The 22,589-nt window shown below is 36.4% G+C and overlaps 1 protein-coding gene across 2 annotated transcripts in view; it reads left to right on the top strand.

The window, feature by feature from the left end:
• ANAPC10 (anaphase promoting complex subunit 10) overlaps window positions 1–11,445 on the top strand; it is a gene marked incomplete at both ends in the record, with an annotated part of 31,689 nt that extends 20,244 nt beyond the window's left edge. The window contains one exon of one of the 2 annotated variants that reach the window (XM_081999010.1): window positions 11,215–11,445. In XM_081999010.1, the coding sequence (XP_081855136.1) occupies window positions 11,215–11,445 (231 nt within the window). The remainder of the gene's footprint in view (window positions 1–11,214) is intronic. The other variant, XM_081999011.1, reaches the window with a different exon arrangement.
• Window positions 11,446–22,589: the final 11,144 nt, after the last annotated feature.

The following is a 22,589-nucleotide window of genomic DNA, read 5'->3' as shown; positions in this document are numbered from 1 at the left end:
TGGATGGATGCTGCTTTGAAGAGGGACTAAGGTTTTTAGATCTTAGTACAGGAATTGGCAGGGGGAGGAACTCAAATTCATGGCTAAGATAAGACTTCAAATAAAGGGCTAGTAATGTGCCATCTTAATTAATTTTAAGAACTTTGTGCCCTATTTCCTTTGTTATGAAAACCTTAGTCCACATACTTAACCAGATGGTTTTTTGATAGTTCTGTTGCTATTTTGCATTGTGACTAGAAAGCTTGAATGCCGATAGTTCCATTTGTTGGAATGAACTGGGAAATTGTACAATATTTTGTTTTGGTGTGTCTGACAATTTTTTTTTTTGTAAGTCTCCCTGTTTTCTTTTTTTCTTGTCTTCTGATCAGGTAAAAGTTACCTGAAGGGTTTAAAACCAAACAGTTCTGTGAATAACATTTGCCATGTTTTATGCCATTGTTTGCTCTATTTTTACAATAGTTGATCCTTTAAACATATAATTGTTAGAGTGTTTTTTGGTTCTATTCTGTTTCATCACACAGTGTGCCAAAAATGACTTGTATCAGTGGGTCATCTTCTGTCAGACTCCTATGTAGTAGGATACTTAGCTGTTACCTTTTGTATATGGGGCCTCCTCCTTAGTTACTTGTCTGAAAAATGAAAAAACATTGCAGTGAGATAAGCTTTTATGGTTGAAATGCTTCCCAAAAGGTACGAAATGTTTGATTTCACTGAATTAGGTTTGCACATCTTTCTATATGCGCAGTGTTGGCTATATATTGTCTAGTAATTTTTTTGTAGTTTTTTAAATGTACTGTTTCCTTTCTCCCATCTGCATGTATAATACTCTGAGCTACTCATAACTTTAATTGGATAGTACCCTGGTTTTTAAAATAATAATTAAAAAAACCCTCATCCAGAATGCTGGAATTTTGGAAAGTTTAAAGATTTGCAGCTACCATTCATTTTTAGGACCAGACTATCCAGATGCAGTCTGTTCCAGTATGTCTTCAACTTAGACTTTAAACAACTTGGGTACCAGAAGTAGGCAAATTGAAGCAGAAAGTTTATTTTGGGCTGCATTACCTATTTTTGACGCTGTCAGCCAGGCCACCACTCTAGAGCATAAGCTCAAGAAACTTTTTTTGTTGCTTTTTCAGCTTCAGCATACTATCTGCCAAGCTCAGGGGGAGTAACTGAGATTCCCATTGGAGCCAAGTCCCTGTAAGTCTGCAGGATTTCCCCTGATACCTGGAGTCTTCTCAAAGTTTAATAGCAGTGCACCTGCAAAGGTATGGCATTCCTGTCTATTGTGACAGCTAGTTAATGAGACCTAGGTCCCAGCAGAATGCTAATGAGCTTGGGATATGTTTGCCTTCCCATCCTCCAGTCTTGACTGATCCTTAAATGAATTCCAAATACCATTTTTCATTAAATCAGAGATCCAAAATTTCACAGCTGTTACAACTGATTTCAGCTGGAGACAGTATTTCTTCTGGAGCAACAGGTTCCTGTTAAGATGGAATCTGTTTTAGCTGAAACCAAACTAAACTTACATGACTTACTGCTGTGGGTTGAAGATTTGCTTTGGAGTTTTAGGCCTTATTTCCATACATTCACATATGAACTCCATGCTAGACTGCGTTGTCACTCTATATTTGCTGATTTGATCACCCTGCTTTCCAAAGGGACAGGGAGAAGGTTTTTGTATTTTTCTTAAGTTCCCATGGATAGGGTGGCTACCACTTAAAACATACACAGATAGGCAGTCCTTCTCTAATGAGATTTAATTTATGGATGTGTCAAGCATAAACTCGATTATGTAGAAGTTCAAGTGACCTCGCTTGACAAAAAAAATTGCATTTTAAACATGTGGGACTTAAGAGCAAACTGTCCAAGCCCATTTAACATTTGTGGCCTTCTCTGAAACATTATATACATCTTGAGACATATATTTTTGTAATGGGTTTTGAGCTGCCTATGCATCGTTCCTCTCCGAACATTAAAAAAAAAAAAAAGTGTATATGGCACAACAAAGTGTGAAAACGGTGTTCCTTTCTTTCCAGACTTTCCTATCAAACAGGCTGTGACAAATTCCTGATGGTTTCTGCAGATACATTTTCTAGCATGAAGAGCTGTTTTCAGCCAAATTCTAGAGGATTGAAGTATTCAAAAATTGTTGTCTATTTTTAATTTTTTTCCTTTTGCTTGCTCTTTTTCTGCCACCCAGATTAAGCAGACACTCAATTGTAATTTCAGAAAATATTAAGGCAGTTTTGGCTGACAAATCCACAGTAGCCTAGCATTTTTCAGGCTATTTATTTGTGTCTCATGCTGCACGTACCTGATTGTACAAGTGTTACCAGCAAGTACTGTGAGCTGATGCGGTAGTGTGAGTGTGGTGGGCAGGGTGGCAGTTGCTTAAGTACCACGGACAGGGGCCCCTCCACATGTGTCCAGACCATGCATGTACCAACCTGTGGGACTTCTACCAAAGTGACTTCATCTGTCAGGAGTTTATGTGGGCAGTTCAGCATAGCCTTGTCCCTTTTTGCAGGCATTAGTATTGATGATTGTTTATCACTTGATACTATTGAAATGACAGTTTTTCCTGTGAGCCCCCGTGATAAAATTCTTGGTGTTCCACAGCAGGTGCAATTGTACCCTATTTTCTCCCATTTTTGACCATTTGTCAAAAGTGTGTACTTGCTCACCAGAGGCTACCCTCCTGTCTAAGACTTAATTGTTGTCCTCTTACATGCTCCTCATCTGATTTCAAAGACAAACTATGCGGGCAATAATAATGCAAAACCTGAATTTCCGTGTTGAACATTTAATGGATTATTTCAATGCTGTATTCTTCCTAAGTTTATTCCTGTTGTAGTGTTGAAATTCTGTGTGAATCAATGAAGTACATTTGGGAAGAGATTGCATTGTTTGATTAGCAAAATCAAATGAAACTGTTCCTTGCTTTTTTACCATATGGGGAAATTCTAAAGAATATCAAAATGGACCAGTCAATGAAACCATTTCACGAGTTGGCTGGTGAATCACTTTCGCTAAATGAAATTTAGGCTACATCATAGCTCAACTGACATTATCCACTTACTTCAGAAACATACCTGTTTCTGTGATCTGCAAGGTGGCAATGTGATATAACCCACCGACATTGTCCAACATGTATTGTCCTGTTTCTGTAGTCCAAACGTGAAATTCGGAAAGGCAGTGTAAGAATATCTATTTGAGCACCATAGATGCTAATCCTTGGCCCACCATGCAAGGAGGATGTGACTTGCTGGTTACCCACACTGGGAACCTATCGATGCATTTTTGTAGAGTAGTGTTTTACTTACAGTAACTGACTCTGGGAGGTGTTGTAGTTTGGCTGCTATTATTGAACCTGCATTGTTTTAAGAAACCATGGGAATTTAGGTGTTAAATCATAAGGAAATGAGAATGGATTAAGCTTGGTTTTTATGTAAGAGGACCACTAGGCAGTGTAGGACTTATAAATGACACTGTTTTGAGGAATTTCGGTTCTTCAAGTATATTGGTGTGTCCTTGAGATGATGCCCACTGGCAAGTCTGTATCACAGTTCCAGTTGGATAGCCACAACAAACTCATACTGATGCTTAAGTTTGTAATGACAGCAATGAGCTGGGGGAAAGAGAGGGGCATAGTTTGAATAACTTTTGCATCAGACTTCAGACAGTTTTGTCAATAGTTGGTTTTTTTGCATTGTATCAGTGATCCAACTGCAGATCTCCAAACCAGCTGCATGTTTTGTCTAAAAACTACTTGCAAGTTTTCAGTGATACCTGTGTAGAAGCATTATATTTTTAGCCAAGCCAGCCTCCAATTTAATGGTTTTATACTATTTACCAAATATTGCTTTAAAAAAAAGAAAAATCTTCTGTGGCTTGAATCCTTTTTGCACCTCAGTCTGTTGCTCTTTTACTTGTCAAGTGTATTTAAAACTTGGCCAATCATATTTTAAAGGATGAGATCCTCATAGTGGGATAACATTGTCTTAGCTGATTCCTTCCCCATCAGAGGCTATAACTCCAGTTTTTATATGTCTGCCTTTTACCAGGAGTTCGCAGTGAAAGATCCTCAAGACAGTTGTGAGCTGCTTCTGCTTGACATAATAAAGCAGAAGTGTTGCTTTACAGAGCATTTTTTAAAGAATATTCTAACTTTGCAAGTCATCTTACCACTTCATTCAACAGTTCAGAAATGAGTGAAGATGAGCTATGGGTGATTCTGGACCTATATACGTTGTCACTTACAAACAGCTTAATTGCGTAAAATGAATTGGCACACTTTGCATTTGATTATTTAGATGGGTACCAATGATTCCAAGAGGAACTTGGCAAGATGTGTTGAAAACTGATCTGTGCAAAATGAAGTCAAATTTAGTGCATTCATGAAAAATTGACCTAATATTTTGTCACTTTTCATAGTGTTTCCATGACGCTATGTTATTTTTCAGTTATTGAGCTGACTGAGCACTTCTCTAGTATATTTTCAGGGTCTCTGTGGTTTAGTTGACTTCTATGCTACTTCTAGGCTCAGCTGCATATTCTGTGACAAATATTTTACTTTGGTAATCTTTATCAGTAAACTTACTTTTTCTAGCTTGGCTTGTGTGTTTAGTTGTCTTTTGAAATCAGGTAGAACATTCTAACACCTGGGCATTAGCTAATTTTTACTGTTTTAATCTGGAGCAGAATAGTCTGAAGAAAGAGGTTTTATAAAACATTTTGCAAGGATCTTTTTGACTTTTCTATTTTTCAACCTTCCCAGTCTTCCCAAAAGTTATTTCTTTCAGTTCACTGGAACAAAAAGCTGATAGGAATTTTCAGGTTTCACTGCCTAGTGTAGCTTATTCTGCAACTCCTGTCTGCCCAAACCCATAGTTGAATCTTCCTGAGGGATGGACTGTGCTCCTCTAGACTCTTCAGGAACTGCTATTTAGAAGAATGGAAAACTTCTCTTACCTAATGGACTGAAGTTAGATTTCTTGACCGTTTAAGGAGGTGACTGATTAAGACCACAGAGCCACCTCCTTAGGTGGTCGTTGCTTCGTTAGAGCAAAGAAGTGTGCTTTTCACAGTGGGTCCTTTCAGCATGTTTCTGTGTTTCTTGTTAAGCTGCTAATGTGGTGTCCCTCCTTTGACTCACTTGGAACTTGCGAAGTTTCTTTTGGACATGCTTCATTTTTCTGCTGGAACTGGTGCATCACTGCTATTAACTGGTTCTCTTCCTTCCTAAGTGAAGTGATGGCTGAAGCCCAAGCTCTGCTACTTCATGTGTTGACAGTTCCAATACTTGGAATTATGCAGAGGTCTACTAATTCTGCATCCTGGTAGCTATATGGTAAGACATGGCAGTTATAGAAAGAGAACTTTGGAAATTTAGCCAGCCTTCCTTCTCCTTGCCCGTTGTTCTGGAAACATATTTGGGTAGCTGTAGAAAAACAATGGCTTATCAGGGTAAAAGCCTTTCACATTTTAGATCACTCAACTCAGAGAAAGTCTGTGTGTTGATAAATACTTAATTTCTGAAAATAGCATTTATTTCCTCTGGACTTTAGTTTTATAATCTTCTGCTTGGAAGAATACATTATTTATAGAGAACACCTGCTTTGAAAAGCTGAGATTTTTTTTTTATATAACTGTATGGTAGGAACTAGTTAAGCACATAGAAAGGCACAATTATATTTGTGAAGAAGAGTCTAGCTGTGACTTCAAATTTCAAAGGTGCCTAAGTCACTGAAATAAAAAGAAGCAGCTTTAACAGTTTTTCTTTAACAGTTTTTATGAGAAAAGTAGGAGTAAAATCAAATGCTGTTTGGTTTCACAGCCTGTTTTAGAGGCAGCCACTCAAAAGATTTGTTGTCATTTGGATCTAGTAAATCCAGATTAAATGGAAGTGTGGTGATGTCCTAACATCTGAGAGAATCACATTGTATCATGCTGAAGTTGTGATGGCAGCAGTAATTCTCAGCTTTCTGTCAGTACATGTGTGCAGAAGAGGATTTGTTCTCCAAGGCTGCTGCTTCTTCCTATATATGCACAGAAAAACTTACTTTCCTGAAATCTGGAAGCCCTGTCTGGCATGCATTCTGGGATATGTTTGGAACAACCCTGAATATGAAACTACTTAAAGTCATTTTTTCCTTTCTGTATCTTCACAGAAGATATCTTCATAGGGCAACAAAAATAATCTGTCTTTTCAAGGTTGTTGGCCTAGTGTAAATATAGAGAACAACTTCGATCGGGTTTACAAGCCTAGTAGAAGTAGCAGTTTGAGTTATATGCCACTTTGAAGATGCCACAGAATATCACTGAGAATGGAAGCGGTCAATATTCAATAGAAAACCCGCCTTTGGATTTCCTGTCCCATAAGAAGGCCAGCAATACCAGTGTACAACAAGCTTCCTGTTTTAACAGTTATGGTCTTGTGTTCAGTCATCTTTCTGAGGTGTAGCCTCAAGTTGCTTTGGCCTTGATTTTTTACTTATCTTTATTTTTTTTGTGTGGTTTGCATCTTCTATGGTAAAATACCCATTAGTTGCAACAGTAGCCTTGCCAAATGTGTATGGAATCCTGTAGAACCTATGGACTATACCGTAAAGTGAAGAAGCAGGGCTATTAAATTGGTTGGGGAGGAGATTTCCATTGAGAACGTTATTTCTGCTTTGGCTTTCAAAATAACATGGATTACTGGAGTGGGAGTATATGTCCATAGGTAAAGCTGTAGCACGCAGAGGACAGGAAAAATAAGAAAGCAATGGAGAAAAAGCAGGAGAAGAGATAGATAAGAGTATGTAACAGCAGCAAAGGACAGGTGAGTGACTTTTTCATTTCAATTTTTATCCCTTTGTTCCTTTATTTTGACTTTCATGATGCTGTTGTTTACTAGTTGTCACAAAATTTATAGTATTAAAAGTAAATTAAAAAAAACAAAACAAACAAAAAACCCCCAAACCAACAAACCCTAGGCTTTTAGTATATTGTAAGATTAATCTAGAGCTGCAGGAACTGTCCTGAGTTACTAATACTGAACTTACATTGATTTTTTTCATTTGTTTTCCTTTTTTAACCTTTTTTGGTAAAACACATAACAGAAAGAAATTTCCAATTTTTAATTTCACTTAGGTAGTTTAATAATATAGTTGATTTTTAAAACTTTCCTGGAAGCCAGTTAATTGTGACTGATTCTTAATGACCTACATAGGAGGAAAAAATACAGGAGGGAACTTGATCCGGTATTTTCTCATAGTGGACTTAAGCTGTAGAGTTGGAGTGAAACATATCTCTATACAGTGGCTAGTGCTTTTAAAGAACAGGGTTGACAGCAAAGTCAACTGAAATGGATTTAAAGTATAGAATTTACTACAGGTAGAGCTGCTAGTGCCACCTGTACTTAAGGTTGTGTGACCCTTTCCATTTTAAGGCTTAACTCTTAGTTACTTTATTATTTTTGCCAAAGTTCAGTTCAGACAGATTTTTTCCATGCCAGATGTCTGCTTTGGGTTGAATTTTTTTTTTTTTGAAAGTTTCAGCCAAAGCAGTTCTGTTCCAAGAATAAGGCTAGTGAAAAGTATGCTATTTTGCTTGTGTGAGAATATTCTGGTGTCCTTCTTTGATGCTCCAGTGCCCCCAAGCTCTGAAGCAAGGATTTGAAATTTGGCAATAGTTCAGCCTTTGTGTTGAGGATGTGCCTTTTGCCTCCCTGTAAAAATCCACCCAAATTTCCAGACCGGTTTACAAGGCTTTGAAAGATTGCCATTTGCATGGGCTTAATAGGAATTTCTTAAAACTTCACAGTAAGTTTCCTTTAGATTCTGTTCACACTGGGAATGCTCTAGGCAGACTAGAGCATATTTCATCCCACTTCTGCTAGGAATTTTAACGGCTGGATCTGGGTGCTGACATTGAACTAAGAGTGGGCAGCATTTTGTCTTGTACCAGCACCGCCTATTCCCATGTCCTATTCCTTCTCCCTGGTGAAGGACCTGGGACCTCTGGAAAAAGAAGCTGTCTCAGTCATCTGAAAGAGCATAACAGATGTGCAGGAGAAGAATTTAGGAGCGTGTGTGTGTGTCTGGTTTGTACCACCCTTTGGTCACAGAAAATGTGTGTATCGTACTAGCAAAACATTGCTTCCTTTTCCAGTGGATATTCAGATGATAATTGTTAGGTCTTGTATTTAACCTTCAGTAGTTGAGTGGGTCTCAAGGTTTTAATCATTTTACTGAGCTATGTAGGCATCAATTTAAAAAAAAAGTTAGACTCAAACTGTACACAGTACAGTAATGTTATTTAGAGGGCAAAAATCAAGAGCTCACTTTTTTCAAACATTTAAGTCTAACTTAGACCTCTTGCACTTAATACACTGTAGTACAGCCTCCAACTTGATCACAGGTGTCACATGCTTTGTCCAAGAGGCAACTATTTGATTGCAATGGGGAAAAATCCTCCATTCTGAGGATGAGTCCAGGATTTGTACAGTAAAGGATGTGTATTCATCTGTTATAGAAGTTGGAACGTGTGGAATAAGAGAAGCAGAGATTTCAGGAATTAAAAAAAGACTTTGTGGCTAAGACAGTTGAATGCTGCTTGATGAATCGTATGCAATCTGTGCTTAGTGATGGTGTTTTTACATGATGCACTCAAATAATTGTTCCTAGGTGGCTGCTCATACTGTGTGTTCTGGTGGCTGGTTTGAGAACTCTTATCAATTTGCAGAAATGCAGACACTTAAAACTGCAAGTGAACTCAGTGGGAGCTAAACCTCATGTAAAATACTGTATGTTACTAAGGACAGGTTCAAAGTATGTGAAATTTGACATCTGGAACTAGGGAATATATTAATCTAATTAACCAACCTAATGCCTCAGTTGCCTGTTTTACAGATGTAGAAATTACTTGTCCCATCTCTGCAGAAAGGCTTGTGAAGAAATTGGTTGCCTTTGTAGCTGGACTGGAAAATAACATGCTATAAATAAAGCATATAACCAACCTCCCATTGATCAAGGATGAAACAAAGCATTGATAAATATGTAATCAAAAATGTATTTATATAATAAGATGAAAGTATCTTATTACATTAATAAAATTGCCTTTTCAACTGGTAACTTTCCAATGCTTACCTTTATGATCCTAATAATTCTCAAGTAAAAGATGTGATTTTTCTTTGTGAACTTAATAAGCATCCAACTTCCTTTTGTACAAATAGTCCAATTTTGCCAATCCCTTGGTAGCTCTCTTGATTCTGGAGGTGGAGTCATCATTTCACTCTTTGCAATTTCTTTCCCAATAAAGCATACAAACGTAAACTATATTGGATCTGTCTGAAACCAATGATGTCAAGTTGTATATCTATATATACTACTGTAGAAAGTGATACTTTTTTTTTATACTGTATTAACTAATCCATTTCATACTGATCCAAGCCTAAAAATCCCAGTATCATAGTTCTGGAACTTAAATTTTCCACTTTGAATCAGCAGTTGAAACTTGTAAACTGTGAGAATAGTATTAAAATGTAAATTTAATTAGCAATAACCTTTTAATTCTCTTCTAAATCATAGCCACTTTACCTTAGCACTAGGTTGAATAAAATATTACTGGGATCCTCATCCTTTCTGTTCTCTGTGGAAGTGGAAAGCATACTTGCTCAAACCGTTGACTACTACCTCACCATGATAAATTTCCCCTTTGTAAAGCAGCTTCAACAGACATAATTTTTATCACTTCGTAAAGCCAACTTTTACCTGCAGTTTCTTATGCAAAAGAAAGATTTTGTAGGTTTTTTTAGAAAGCGACAAATAGGTGGATGTGTGTTTGTGGAGGTGTCTAGCTCCTGTAGTGAAAAGATTTGCTGCTAAGGATTAGTGAATGTAATGCTTTGGAAATTATTTGTTGGAGAGCCTACAGCAGTGAGAAATTTTAGGTTGTGGTGGCTTTCTTCTGTTAAGGTGGAGGTGTGAGAGGTTTTTTGTCTCTTTAAACTTAAAGTAGTCATAAAACTTTAAAAAAAAAAAAAAATCTTGTTTCTTGGGTCATTCCCGCAGGGTGTTTGCTGCCTCTGAAACAGTAGATCTCAGATGGGTCTTTTTAAAAGCTTCAGCAAAGGCAAGGCTTTTGACAGGATGTTTGTCATGCAGTATTTTCAGGAGAAAGATGGGGATTTTGAGCTGCTCAAAGCATAGATCTTCCTTAGAGGAATTCGGCTGCTAAGAACAGCAGTTTTATTTGCTTCGCTGTGTGAAATCTACTTGCTTGTGGACAACTGTTATGGGTTTTGTTTTTTTTTTTCCCCCCCAAGACTTCCGCTTAGTTGTGTGCTCTTCCATATGTGTTTTGAGCTGTGTGCTTTGAAGTTGGGCAACTAGCTTTAAACAAAAGCTGTTACCACACTTCTGTATAGCATCTAGCTTGATTTCAGCATGCTGATGTGTCAGTGATGTGGTTTAGAGTTAACGAAATGCAATTCTTTGCTTGCTTTGACATTGGTTTCTGTAGGATTAAAATTAAAGAAGAAAGAATAATCATATTACACTTAGTTTGTATGAAAGGCAAGTCGAAATGGACTTTAGAATGTGACTAAATGGCTGTGCAGCAATTATTAATTGGCCAGGTATCTGTCTTGACACGTAGATGAGATGAATTCTGTGAGTTATCCAGTATTTTTCCCTCTGTCACCTTCCTCTTCCTCCTCCCCCGTCCCTCTAATCTAAGGAATTTCTGAAAACCCAGACCTTATGTGGATTTAGTTTCCTATGTAAGTCATTCTAGTGTATTTTAGTTCAGAGTGCTTAGATAAAACAATTTAACTTTTTAAGATGCATATTTTCTCCCACCTTTGAGTAGTGTACTTCATTAACGAGATCCAAATAGTAGTGCTTTGACTTTCTAGAATTTATACTTGTCTGTATTTTTATATATTGATTTTTATTTTAACATTAAGGCACAAAATAAAGGGTAGATTCTGAAAGGCAAAAGCAAACACAACTGTAGTCAACTGAATTAATTTATATGCAATTATACCAGCAGTAAATTAGTTCTGAGTATTCAACTGTACTATTTCAAATTCAGATTTTAGTTACTTTTTCAAATGATTTGCAAGACTCTGTTCTATTAAACAGATTTAATATGTGATCGCTTATATTAAGTATATTAATTGTTTCTAAATGTTTTGCTTTTTTGTCTTGTTTTTGGCAGCAACTTGAATTAGTGGAACCAAGTGGCTGGATTCATGTTCCTTTAACAGATACTCATAAGAAGCCTATCCGCACGTTTATGATTCAGATTGCTGTTCTAGCTAATCACCAAAATGGAAGAGACACTCACATGAGACAAATCAAAGTGTACACCCCAGTGGAAGAGAGCTCTATTGGTAAATTTCCTAGATGTACAACAATTGATTTCATGATGTATCGCTCCATAAGATAAAATTTCTTAATAGAAATAATAAAGGCGTTTTTTGATGGCAGTATCATTGCTTAAGTACTCAAATACTTAAAAAACAGGGTTTACTTCAGTGTAATTATACCTTCTTGTTTATACTTTGTACAATTTTGAAATAAAGATAATCTTGTGCTACAGCATATTGTAGTCCGTAACTTTTCATTACTTTTGCTTGCAGTTTTTGAATGCTCTTGTACAATCTGAGAGGAAAAAACCGAGGCACTTTAAAAGAACATAATTATTGATTCCCAGTCACAAATGATTTGCTATAATACGGTGCTTTTTTTCTTCCCTTGATTTCTTCCCTTAATGATTATGCATGCTGTGATCATTACTGTTCATTCCTCTACCTAAAAGCTGTTTGTTTTAAAGAGCATCCTTCTCAAACAGACGTAGTTTAAAGACATTACCAGTAATATTTTCTTGTCATTGTTCATGTTAATGCATTCTACTCATTTCTGCGTAGTTTTTTTTCTGCTTAATGACTGCCTGCATGGATTTAGGCTTCTTCATAACTGTGAAGTAGATTATAGAATCTTAGAATATCTCAAGTTAGAAGGGACCTATAAGGATCATAGAGTCCAACTTCTTGCTCTTTGCAGGCCTACCTAAAACTAAACCATATGACTAAAAGCATCGTTCAGATGCTCCTTGAACTCTGACAGGCTTAGTGCTGTGACCACTTCCCTGGGGAGCCTGTTCCAGTGACTGATAATGAAATGAAGATGACAGTGACATCAAGAAAAAGTAACCTTTCCGGATTACACAGTATAGTATATACATTAATATAGATACATTGAGTACAGGTCATATAAACATGATAGCTGTTCAAAACAGGAAGAGAGTTAGGAATGCTCCAACTTAATACAGTAACAGTAGGAATGAATCTGAAGGTCTAATGTACCTCCTAAAATACTGAGAACTCAAGTGTATAACACAAGGTAGTCTCAGACTCATAGCATGGAGTTTCTTTAATGTGTTTTAAAGAACACTGCAAGGGAAATGTATGCCTAGTCTACATGCTATAAGTAAGGATATTTAACACTCCTAATACCTCATAATCTATTTACCAGTTATTTCACCTTTTTTTTTTTAAAAAAGTAGATTTTAGAAAAAGAAGTTGTTGAAGTACAAGGGTTTCTTTTTAAAATGATCAGTACTGATCAAACCCATTCTTCCTCCTAGCACCATAAAAGTTGATAGTAAATCCAGACTAATCTCAGCCAAGGAAAACTTCTGACATTCCTTTTAATTAAGAGCAAGGAAAGGATAATAATAGTGGAGGCTCATTAAACAATGATGTAGCATCCTCCAGAGGAGAAGGAAGGTGAAATAGAGGAAAATGGGAAGGCTCTCGAAGAAAGATAAAGATTCAGCTCTTGAAATCCTTTATATACTTAGTGAAGTAAGCTGCTGTTTACTGAACAGCTTTGTCCTCTGGCTGAATTCCACAATCTTTAGGAGGCTTATTAAAATGGGCATTTCCTGATAATGAACCTTGTAGGGAAGTCCATGACTAGCCTGAGTTCTTAAATGCAGATTCAATCATTTCAGGGGTACCTTAATGGTATTTTACCTTTCCATGTAAAGGATGTATCAACAGCAGAAGCTGCTCAAAACATTGCTTTTCACCAAGTCTCTCAATTCAGTGGATTTTATTATGTGGTGTCAAGGAGTTGTACATTCCTATTCACTTACTAGAAGTGGAGTTTGTACTTTTTATGTACCACTTCACATTTTTCTGTCAAAAAAAAAAAAAGGCAACTCAAAACACATGCTGTCCCCAACTGGATTTATCCAGTTATTTTGTTGGTAAGTTACTGATATATTTTAAAGAAAGGAGATTATTAGGCATGTAATTTTCCTGTTTTTCTCCAAGAAGGTATATGCTGTTATCCATCCTAGCTTTGTATTGTCAAGCCAATGTTCCCTACTTGATGATTCTACCACAGATAATTCTGTGGTAATTCTGAACTCTAATCAGTAACACTTAAAATATTTTGATTCAAAGAAACATTAAAGTATTCTTTTCTCTTACATATCACTCTACATGATTTATTACATACTTGAAAAATATATGCATTTATTCTCTCATCGGTTCATAAAAGATCTGTCCTTGAAATGGACATGAATACATTCTGCATGAACCATCCCCAAGAATGGTTCAGGTAAGAGTTCAAGGGTTGCCTAAACAATTAAATCTGTCCAAGTTAAGGGTGCCTATTTCAAAGCAGCACCCATTATCTTTGGGTTAATGAAGTCCAAGTAATATTGCTCTGACAAACATTATCCAATAGACTAGACTAGACGAACATTATCCAGTTCATTGCTACAGACTAGGAACAGGCCTGTCAGTGCAGTCTTGTTCTGCTTATTTCTGCCCTGCCTCAGTAGGCATCATTTTTGGATCTTTAGAGAGCTATTCTTGCTTTTACTGATTTTTCAGGGCTCCTATGTTCATGCAGGATAGGTGCCAGTATTTGTCTCCAAAATTCAGAATTGTTATTCCTGACAGTGTAGTTGGATAAGCTGAAACATAGCTTGACTACTTACCCTGTTACTCTGAAATCATAGATTGTGTTAAAGTGGTTTAAGGGTTAATATGTCTTTAATAGGTTAAAGAACCTATGATACCGATGTTAAACTGGATGATGTTAAGCTTTACGGTTGAGAAGGAAAATTGTACTTACAAATTAAACTTAATGCAGTCTTTTAGTAGATGTTAAGGTGCACAAGGCTCTTTAAAGGTTAAGGCTGTAGTTACATTTTATTCTTCTGTCAACAGCAGATCCAGTCTGAAGCTGCACATTCTAATATTTTGTTTCTACTTTATTGCCAAAAATTACCATCTCCAAGGTTAAGCCTTTTCAGATGCTTTCATGGTTGTTCACTAAACTTCATCTGTGAAACAGTTAGATCCTTGGTCCTTCCTTGCCATTTAAAATAAGTATATTCTTAGCATTGGGTGGAAGCAAGTAATCTGTGGTAAGACCGTGGGAGTCAACAGTGAGTCATGATGATGAGAGTGGGAGTAGATTAAAAGGGAGAGTACAACTAGTAACTCCTTCAACTGCTGCTGACAAAATAATATATGATCATGCCTGAAAGGCAGTATAAAAATGCAAACTCATTACTACAGTTTGTGTCTTGCTCTTTGATATTCAGCATTACTTGAAAACAAGTGCAGTTGCTATTCTAAATCCATCTTAAATCTTTTCGATGTTGTTTCATAACAATTGTAGATACGCTGTGTTGGTATTTAACATCTGTGCAAGTACATTTCTTCTTAAACATTTTTGGTGCTTAGTCACATAAGGCTGCTCATTTTTAAGTGATGAGATCCTAGAGGGTTGTGTCTGAAAATAAAGCAAGTTACTGCCTTTGTGTATTAATGTAGTACTTAGTATTTGAATTGGGATAAACAAACTGGGCTGCCAAAACATTGCAGGAAGTTACTACACATACGTTGTGTTTAGCTCCTACTGTTCTTTTTCCTTGCTCATTTTTTCCAGATGCACAATTGTCTGGGATCTTATCACTTGAAAGAGTAATTTTATGTGACCTAGAACCAAAATCATTGAGCATAGATTTTTCTAAAGACTGGGTTTGAGAATAGAAAGTTCTTGTACTATTAATTTATTTAAAGCTTATATGTTGTCTAGCCACATGCTTCTTTGAAAGGTGTCTACAAGCACTGTAAATTACAGTTAAGTGCTAATGTGTGCTAGAGATCCAAAATTGCAAACATAAAGAAAAGCCAGTATGAGTTACTGTTGCAGTGAAAATTCACAAAAGTAGACATTCTTAGACTCGTGCAAGTAGGGCTGATGGAATACTAGAACCATTTTAATGTTGATCATGAGTTTGCAGGTTTTTAGTGAAAACATGGATAACGTTGTAGCTTGATATATTTGTTTCTTATATCTATTTCCTGCTCCATCTCAAAAAGAAATGGCCTTTGAAACCTTTAACAATATCTTACAATCATAATGATTTTGTTTTATTTTTCCCACATACACACTTTGGTTGCTGTTTGGAAAGAGACAAGTCCTGGCAATAAGTAGTCCTCGTATGTCCAAGTTGTCAGCTTCTCAGTAGAGATGAATACAGAACTATATCTCTAAAAAGCATAAATTCAACAATTGACCTGTTTGCCGTACAAGGTGGTTGGACAAATGTTACTTCAGGGGATGCGAAGAAAAGACAGGCTGTCAACTTGTTGGCAGCTTAAAGCATACTTTTTCTTAATGATGAACAAACAAGACTGCTTCTTCAGAGTGATAAGGGAAAAATAATCAGATATTCACAAATGTGGTTTGCTAAACTTTATAACTCTGTGCCTAAATCTTAAGGTAGTTATGTGAGTATTTTGGCTTCCTTTACTGAATATGAAAGAGTAAGGTATGCTGGTTAAAAGGGCAACTGATCTTAAATAATTTTTGTGCATGGAAAAAATAGAGCTTTTCTATAACTTGAAACATTTTTCAAGGTGTATGCTTAGAAAAGTATTTGACAAATAGCAAAAAAGTAACTTACAATCTTAGCATTGCTTTTAGCAAGCTGACTACTAACTGAAGATATTTGAAGTTTAGAATTTAATTCAAATTAGTGACATGGCTGATCTAAAGGTTTTAGAGAGGGGAAGAGGATGTATATTTGTATTCAGTAATGGTCAATACTTCAGGCTAATAAAGGTTAATCCCTGAGTAACTGTTTCTACTAAAACAGTGCTCTAAGCAGTATACTATAGGTATATTCTGATGTGAAAAGTATTTCAGAGGCTTCGGCTGTTTCCTCCCACCCCAAATCACAAGACTTTCCCAGTATACTGTAACTGGGAAAAGTAGTTTACCATAAGTAACTTCCCAATTTGTTTTTACAAACCTTGTCTGTAAAGACTGATACTGTCTTTACACTGGTGGTCTTCTGCAGCTGGAGACTGAGATTACAGTGGATGCTTTTGTGCTATTGTAGCAGTATAAAAATCGGCTAGTTTATCAAGTAGCAACTATCCAAGAAACTGAACCGAGAGAGTTCAGAGTTGTTTTTTTCTCAAGCATGATGAAACTCTTTTAGAGCTATATGCTGCGAGTAATGTTATCAGGTAGAGGAGCCTCCTTTATTCTGTGATGGCTTGTTGTGGCCATACCTTAAAATATTTGATAATTTATCATCCCTTGTGACTGATGTAAAAAATGGAGGGAACTACAGAGATATTTATAAATGCTATAATTCATCGTTTAACAATGTTTAACGATGAATTATAGAAAAATTCCAAATTAAGACTCAGAACACTAAAGCCTGCTTTGCTGCTTTGAAAATGCACTCTGGTAAGAGGATAAGCACTTAATTTACTTGTTTTCTGTTGAAGTTGATGGAATAGTGTTCATTAATTTCAACAGAGTATTGGATTAGGCCCTTTGGCATATTGAATTAAAGTTGCTTTGAAGTCTTATGTTTTCAAATTTTTGTTCGTAGTCTGGCTAGTAGTGCTATCACATGATGATTTTACCTCAATCTTTTAAATTTTGCATTTTTTACATTTTCTTCACTTGCTAATATTAAAGAAAAAGAGAATTGCAAGTTGCACCATGGCTGACAAGTCAGCAGTTTTCTAACTTCAGGCAAGGTATAAAGAATATATCCTGAACTTTTATGTTTGTTTATAGTGTCAAAAGCCAGAATCACAGGGTAGATAAGAAATGAAAGGTAGGAATCATGTTGTTTTAACTCGTGCAAGTTGGATTTCTCTGCACCCCCATAGCTGTAGTTGGAGCATTGTCCCTTGCTGTCAGAGCAGGCATCAGTTTTTAATCCTACATGGACTCACTGGAGAACTAAAGTACCATAAAAAGGGATAAATAACAGGCTATTCGTATATTATGCGTGAATTGCTACAATTAGCTGTATTATATAGCAAATGTCACTCCTTCATTACAGGATTGTTTCCCATACCTTTTGTTTTGTCATCTTGTTGCTTTTTCTCTTGTATGAGAAACATCTGATAAATATTGAGTAGTATAAGATTAAGGTAATATTGAAATAAATGAGAGACAAAATGGAAGATGTATTTGTTCTAGAGAAATCATGACTTGGCAGTGATCTGAATCATGACTTCAAATAGTAGTAATGTAGGGGTTTTGAAACCTTTTTTGGAAGATACTACACTAGGTCTTTCTGCCTCGCAGAACAGAAATTTGATTCCTAGCGTAAGTGCAAAAGCATTTCTTTAAATTAAACCTTGGTTTAATTCTCTTCATAGGCACTAGGAAGAGTGAGGTAACTGAGTGACCAAGATCTTGAGGAACTCCTGTTGAAATGAATGAAAGTAACTGTGTTTTGACTAAGTCACGTTTGTGTGTCTTCTCAGTACTAAATTTTAAATAAAGAAGGCAGGTGACAGGAGAGGGAGAAAAGAGGTATCTGCTGCTCCTGGTTTCTAAAATGGAGAACAGCAAAACATTTATGTTTTCTTTAAGCTCGCCTAGGGAGTCTCTGGCAGAGCTGGAAGTTGAAGCCGTATCTCCTTTGTCTACGTTCTCCTTCACTGCAAAGCAGTTGGCGGTAATGCAATTTTTTAATGTAATTACATTTTTAAAGTTTAAACTATATATGTTCTAGTTCAGTCTGTAGGGGAAATGCTTTTTCCAGTGCTGTGTCTATGGGTGCACAACTGAGGCTCTTCAGTTACTGCCTTGGTTCTTGCTCTTATCTTTCTGCCAAAAAGGCATAGCGTAACTGTTTCGTGAAAGAGGGATAAGCTACCTTACGTTTTATATGGGATACTTAACATGAGATGGATACTAGCTTGCAGTCTAGCCAGAAGATCTGTGTACATGCCATTTTCCATGCTTTTTTGGTGTAAATGTAGAATACTACACTTTGATTTTTAGGGTTTTTTTGTATAGCTGCTCAGTACATTAGACTTCAGATGGCTCTCACCCAGACCATCAGTTACTTAGACATGAGTGACCTGCTTAAAGCATCACTTGCTGCCTAATTCTGTAGTTGGCTAGTCTTCGCAAAGAGGCATGCCACTAGGCTGTAGGGTGCTTGGAGCTCTAATTCAAGCTCAAGTTATTGACAGCCCAACATGACTATCAGACGAGGTGTTTACTGAACAGCTGGCATGCAGGTAGGTTTCTGAGAATCAAAGGCTTAATCTGACATGAACAAAGTAGGAGAGATCAAGAACTGAAGTGAACCTTACTCTTAGGACTCATTTTTCCTCATCTGTGTTGTAATAAAGGAAGTAATTGAAACATGATTTAGGTTTGAAATCTGTTTATACAATAGAGAGACAGACAGCTATTCAGATTGCCAGTACTGATGCGCAAAACCATGTGAACTTGTGTGTAATAAATGAAGTGACTGAAGAGACTGAAGGACCATGGAGAGCTACCGGTTATTGGGAAGGCAAACCATCGCTTCACCTCATCGAGTGAACCGCATCTCTAGGCAGCAGGCTTTGCTTGAAAAATCCACACTTCTCAAAGCAATAGTCAACCATAATTGTAATTGTCTTGAGTCGAGAACTTCACTGCTCAGGTTTTTTATGCCACCACCTTGTGAACTAAGTTGGGCTAGCTACAGAGTGCCACTTGCAGTAAGGCAGGGTGACAAGACTGGACCTAGTAATTACAGCTGAATCACATCACATTACATCCTATGAAGAAAGGAGGAGAGGCAAGCTTGTGTAGTAAGCTTCTTCGGAAATCCTGAAGACTTTAGACATTGTCAACCATAAATACGTGTCTTTGTTTCAAAATGACTGGTGGGTTTTTCTGTAACTCCTATTTTCAGGGTGGATCTGGATTAGTAATTCAGAAAGAGAAAGTTCATTGCTATGCCAGGTCTACCTTTGAAAGAATAATTGGTCATCATTGCTGTTACTGTGGTTTGGTATTTGGATGAATTATGGAGATAACTTTTAGTAGATATTTTTCTTGAATTTACCATCCAGCTCTGCAGCTTAAATAGAATGCATCAGAATTCGTCGGGATCATTGGAGTGACCGTGGACTGACATCAGCACATGCTTGCCTACATGGGGGCAATGCACATATGGGGCTCTGAAGAGTACATGGTTATAACATACAGTAGAATGTTATGCTTCAAGAGCCTGACTTGTTTAATCAGTGGTAACCTTTAGACTCTTATTCCTAAATTTTGTCATTATATGTAAATTGTTATAAACACTGATTGTTTGATTGATTACAGGAATGATTTGCATTCCTTTGTGTTTATACACCAAAATAGCTGTTTATTTAATATTTAACTACCACATTATTTTACCTCTTTCATTAAATGCCATAGGTTTTTGCCTCAGCATGAAATAATAATCTAAATGCAATTAGAATGTTCATAGTATTAAGACTATGTACACTGCCCTCCAAAGATGGGATTGCTGAGGCTTCCAGGCAAAATATCGGGTGGTCTGCTGTTGGTTTGGAATACTTTAAGTGTTCTGTTTTAGATCAGAAAGGTGTTAAGGTGCTTTTATAAATCTGTATAAACCATCATTAAACATTGTTCATTGAAGTAAATTTTAAGTAATCCTTCACGTGACATATTTGCTGTAGTTTCAGGCTGACATTTCAACAAGCTGTTTTACATCAGCCTAACAATTACCTGTGACAGTTTCTCCATTTGCACCAAAGAATAAACATTTCTTGCAGCCAGTCAACAGTATTAGCATGATTTACTTTAATGGAAGAGGAAAAAAAAAAGCAAGTAATGAAAATGATGCTAATTACTGGATGCTGCTAGAATATATGATCCAGACATAGTTATATATGAAATGAGAAAGTAAGTTTGGGATCACTGAAAGCATTAAATATCTGAACTCTGATCCCCTGAAGTGAATTACCACTATTAATTATAGTACTGAACAGTTAAGCCAATATTTAATACTTTAATTCAACTAAATTAAATGGAATCAGTGAGTTCCTTTTGAAAATTTCTTTCTCAAATGCTTCTTTCAATATACAAATATACAAACTCCTTTAGGATTAAATTCCAGACACATGCAATGTAGTATTGAACATGCCATTTGTTGAAATCTTTTAAAATTGGAAGATAAAAATTCCTTGCGTGAGATGAAAGCACCAGAGCTCCACAACACTTAAGTTTTGAGGCAGTTTGTGGCTATAGATTCAGTTCTAGTGTTGACTGAAGGTGCCTACTATCATCACACTGTTGACTGCTTATCTTCCACCATCTTCAGGAAAGCCCAGTGATGACTTAGATGTGGCAGCTGAGCTAACAGTGTGATTTCCCCAGCTCCACCCCTGGCAAGACAGGCTGATTTACAAACACAACTTATAAAAACTATCACTTGATTTTGACTGAGTTAGGAATGGATCTCCAATGTATGGGATGATTCAGTTCTGTGATTTGGCATACCGAAAGGGTAGTAACTGCTGGTGGGATGGATTATGATGAGTGATTTGGCTTACAGGTGAGGGTGGGCATGGAGGCAGTAGTCTTGCTGTTGCTGCATATAGAGCTAGGAGGTGTGTTTTTAGCTTAAACTTTTTACTGCTGCTTGTTTGAACTGAAGTTTGGCAGTTGAACTAATGCAAGCTGAAGAGGAAAAGCACTGGGTTTGGGCTCTACAGAGAGCCAGATATTACGTATCAGTAAAAAGCTCACTGAAAGAACTATATGGAATTCCTTGAATTGAGTTTGGTTACTGAAATCAAGGTAGTAAGGACAATACTTTTGATCAATTCATTTGTTAATAATTAAGGGAAATAACCCCCAAAAGAATTAATGTTTGTAACTTGAGTAAAAAAACCCCTAAAGCTAATATAAATTTAGCTGATTAATCAATTCAAGCAAAATGGGATTTGTAATGAAAAACTCATGCCCTTCTACCTGCAGGTGCTACTAAACTAAAATGAATATTTAATGAAAGGAGTTACTTAGACTTCTTGAATATACGACTGTAATATTGCCTGGGGGACAATATCTAGTTTATGGAAATGACCAAACAAAATAGCTAATGGCTGTTTCATTTCAATATTTACCATATTTCTGTACTGGAGTTTCATATAATCTGTAATCTGAAACAGCAGAGGAGAAAGCAGTCTATAAAATTGATTCTTATTCACCCTAGAACAAGCACTATCATGACAAGCAATTATGAAAAACTAATGTCTAGGCACTTTAATTAGAAAACACCTCATGAAAGGAACTTGTTTTCTGCATTTCATTTCCTTGAAAAACATGTTTCTCACTCTGTTTAAACTGATTAGAGATTTAAAGTATAAAGTGAACTATAAGCTCTTACTGCTCTTTCACACAGGTATTATTTGTCCATTTTTCTATACATCTGCTCCAGGTTACTGTCCTCTGCAATTGAAAATCAGTTGTAAAATAAATAGGTGTTCATTCTGGTGCTTCAGGGTAGAATTTTTAATCTCTGAAGAGAATTTCTACTCTTAGGAACAAATAAACCCACATGATGTAATCCTTCAATTGTCTTTAAATTAACCCTTATGTTCTGTTTGGTGAGATTTTTTTATTTCTTTTTTTAAACCCAATGTCATGTTTAATATAGTACCTACTGCTAGGACAAGATCTTGTGATAGGTGGTATTCAGTATTAAAGCTTATTCTCCAGCTTTTAATTAAGTCTAGTCCTAAATATTTCAAACATTATGCTTTATCTGTCCTGTCTGTTGCAGATATTATTTCCCATTATTTGGTAGGTGACAGTGGAGAATTAGAGCACTTTCTAAAGGTACATTTTCCATTGGAAAATCACCAATGTGATCATTGGTTTAAAGGAGCAAAGATGTAAACCAAAATCTTAGTGTGTGTAAATGCTTACAGGCTTTTGTTAATCTTCTAGTAGAGCTAGCTAATCTTTCAATATGAGCTATGTATACCTTCGTTATATTTAATTTTCTATCCTTCAACATATTGAAAAACCAGGACAGATTATAAATTTTGTGTTGCTTCTCAACTAAGTCACAAGTTATTCTACATCTTCCTAGTACGTAGAAATGTAAACGTCAGTGAAAGCACATGTACCACATCTCCTTGCTGTATCCTGCGTACACAATTCTATCGTATTTTGATACTTTCATTCAATGTGGTATTTTAAAACCCAACAATAAAGCAG

The sequence above is a fragment of the Phaethon aethereus genome (assembly GCF_964289735.1).
Source record: "Phaethon aethereus genome assembly, chromosome: 4".
Lineage (NCBI taxonomy): Eukaryota > Metazoa > Chordata > Aves > Phaethontiformes > Phaethontidae > Phaethon > Phaethon aethereus.
This window is presented reverse-complemented; position numbering and strand designations above follow the sequence as displayed.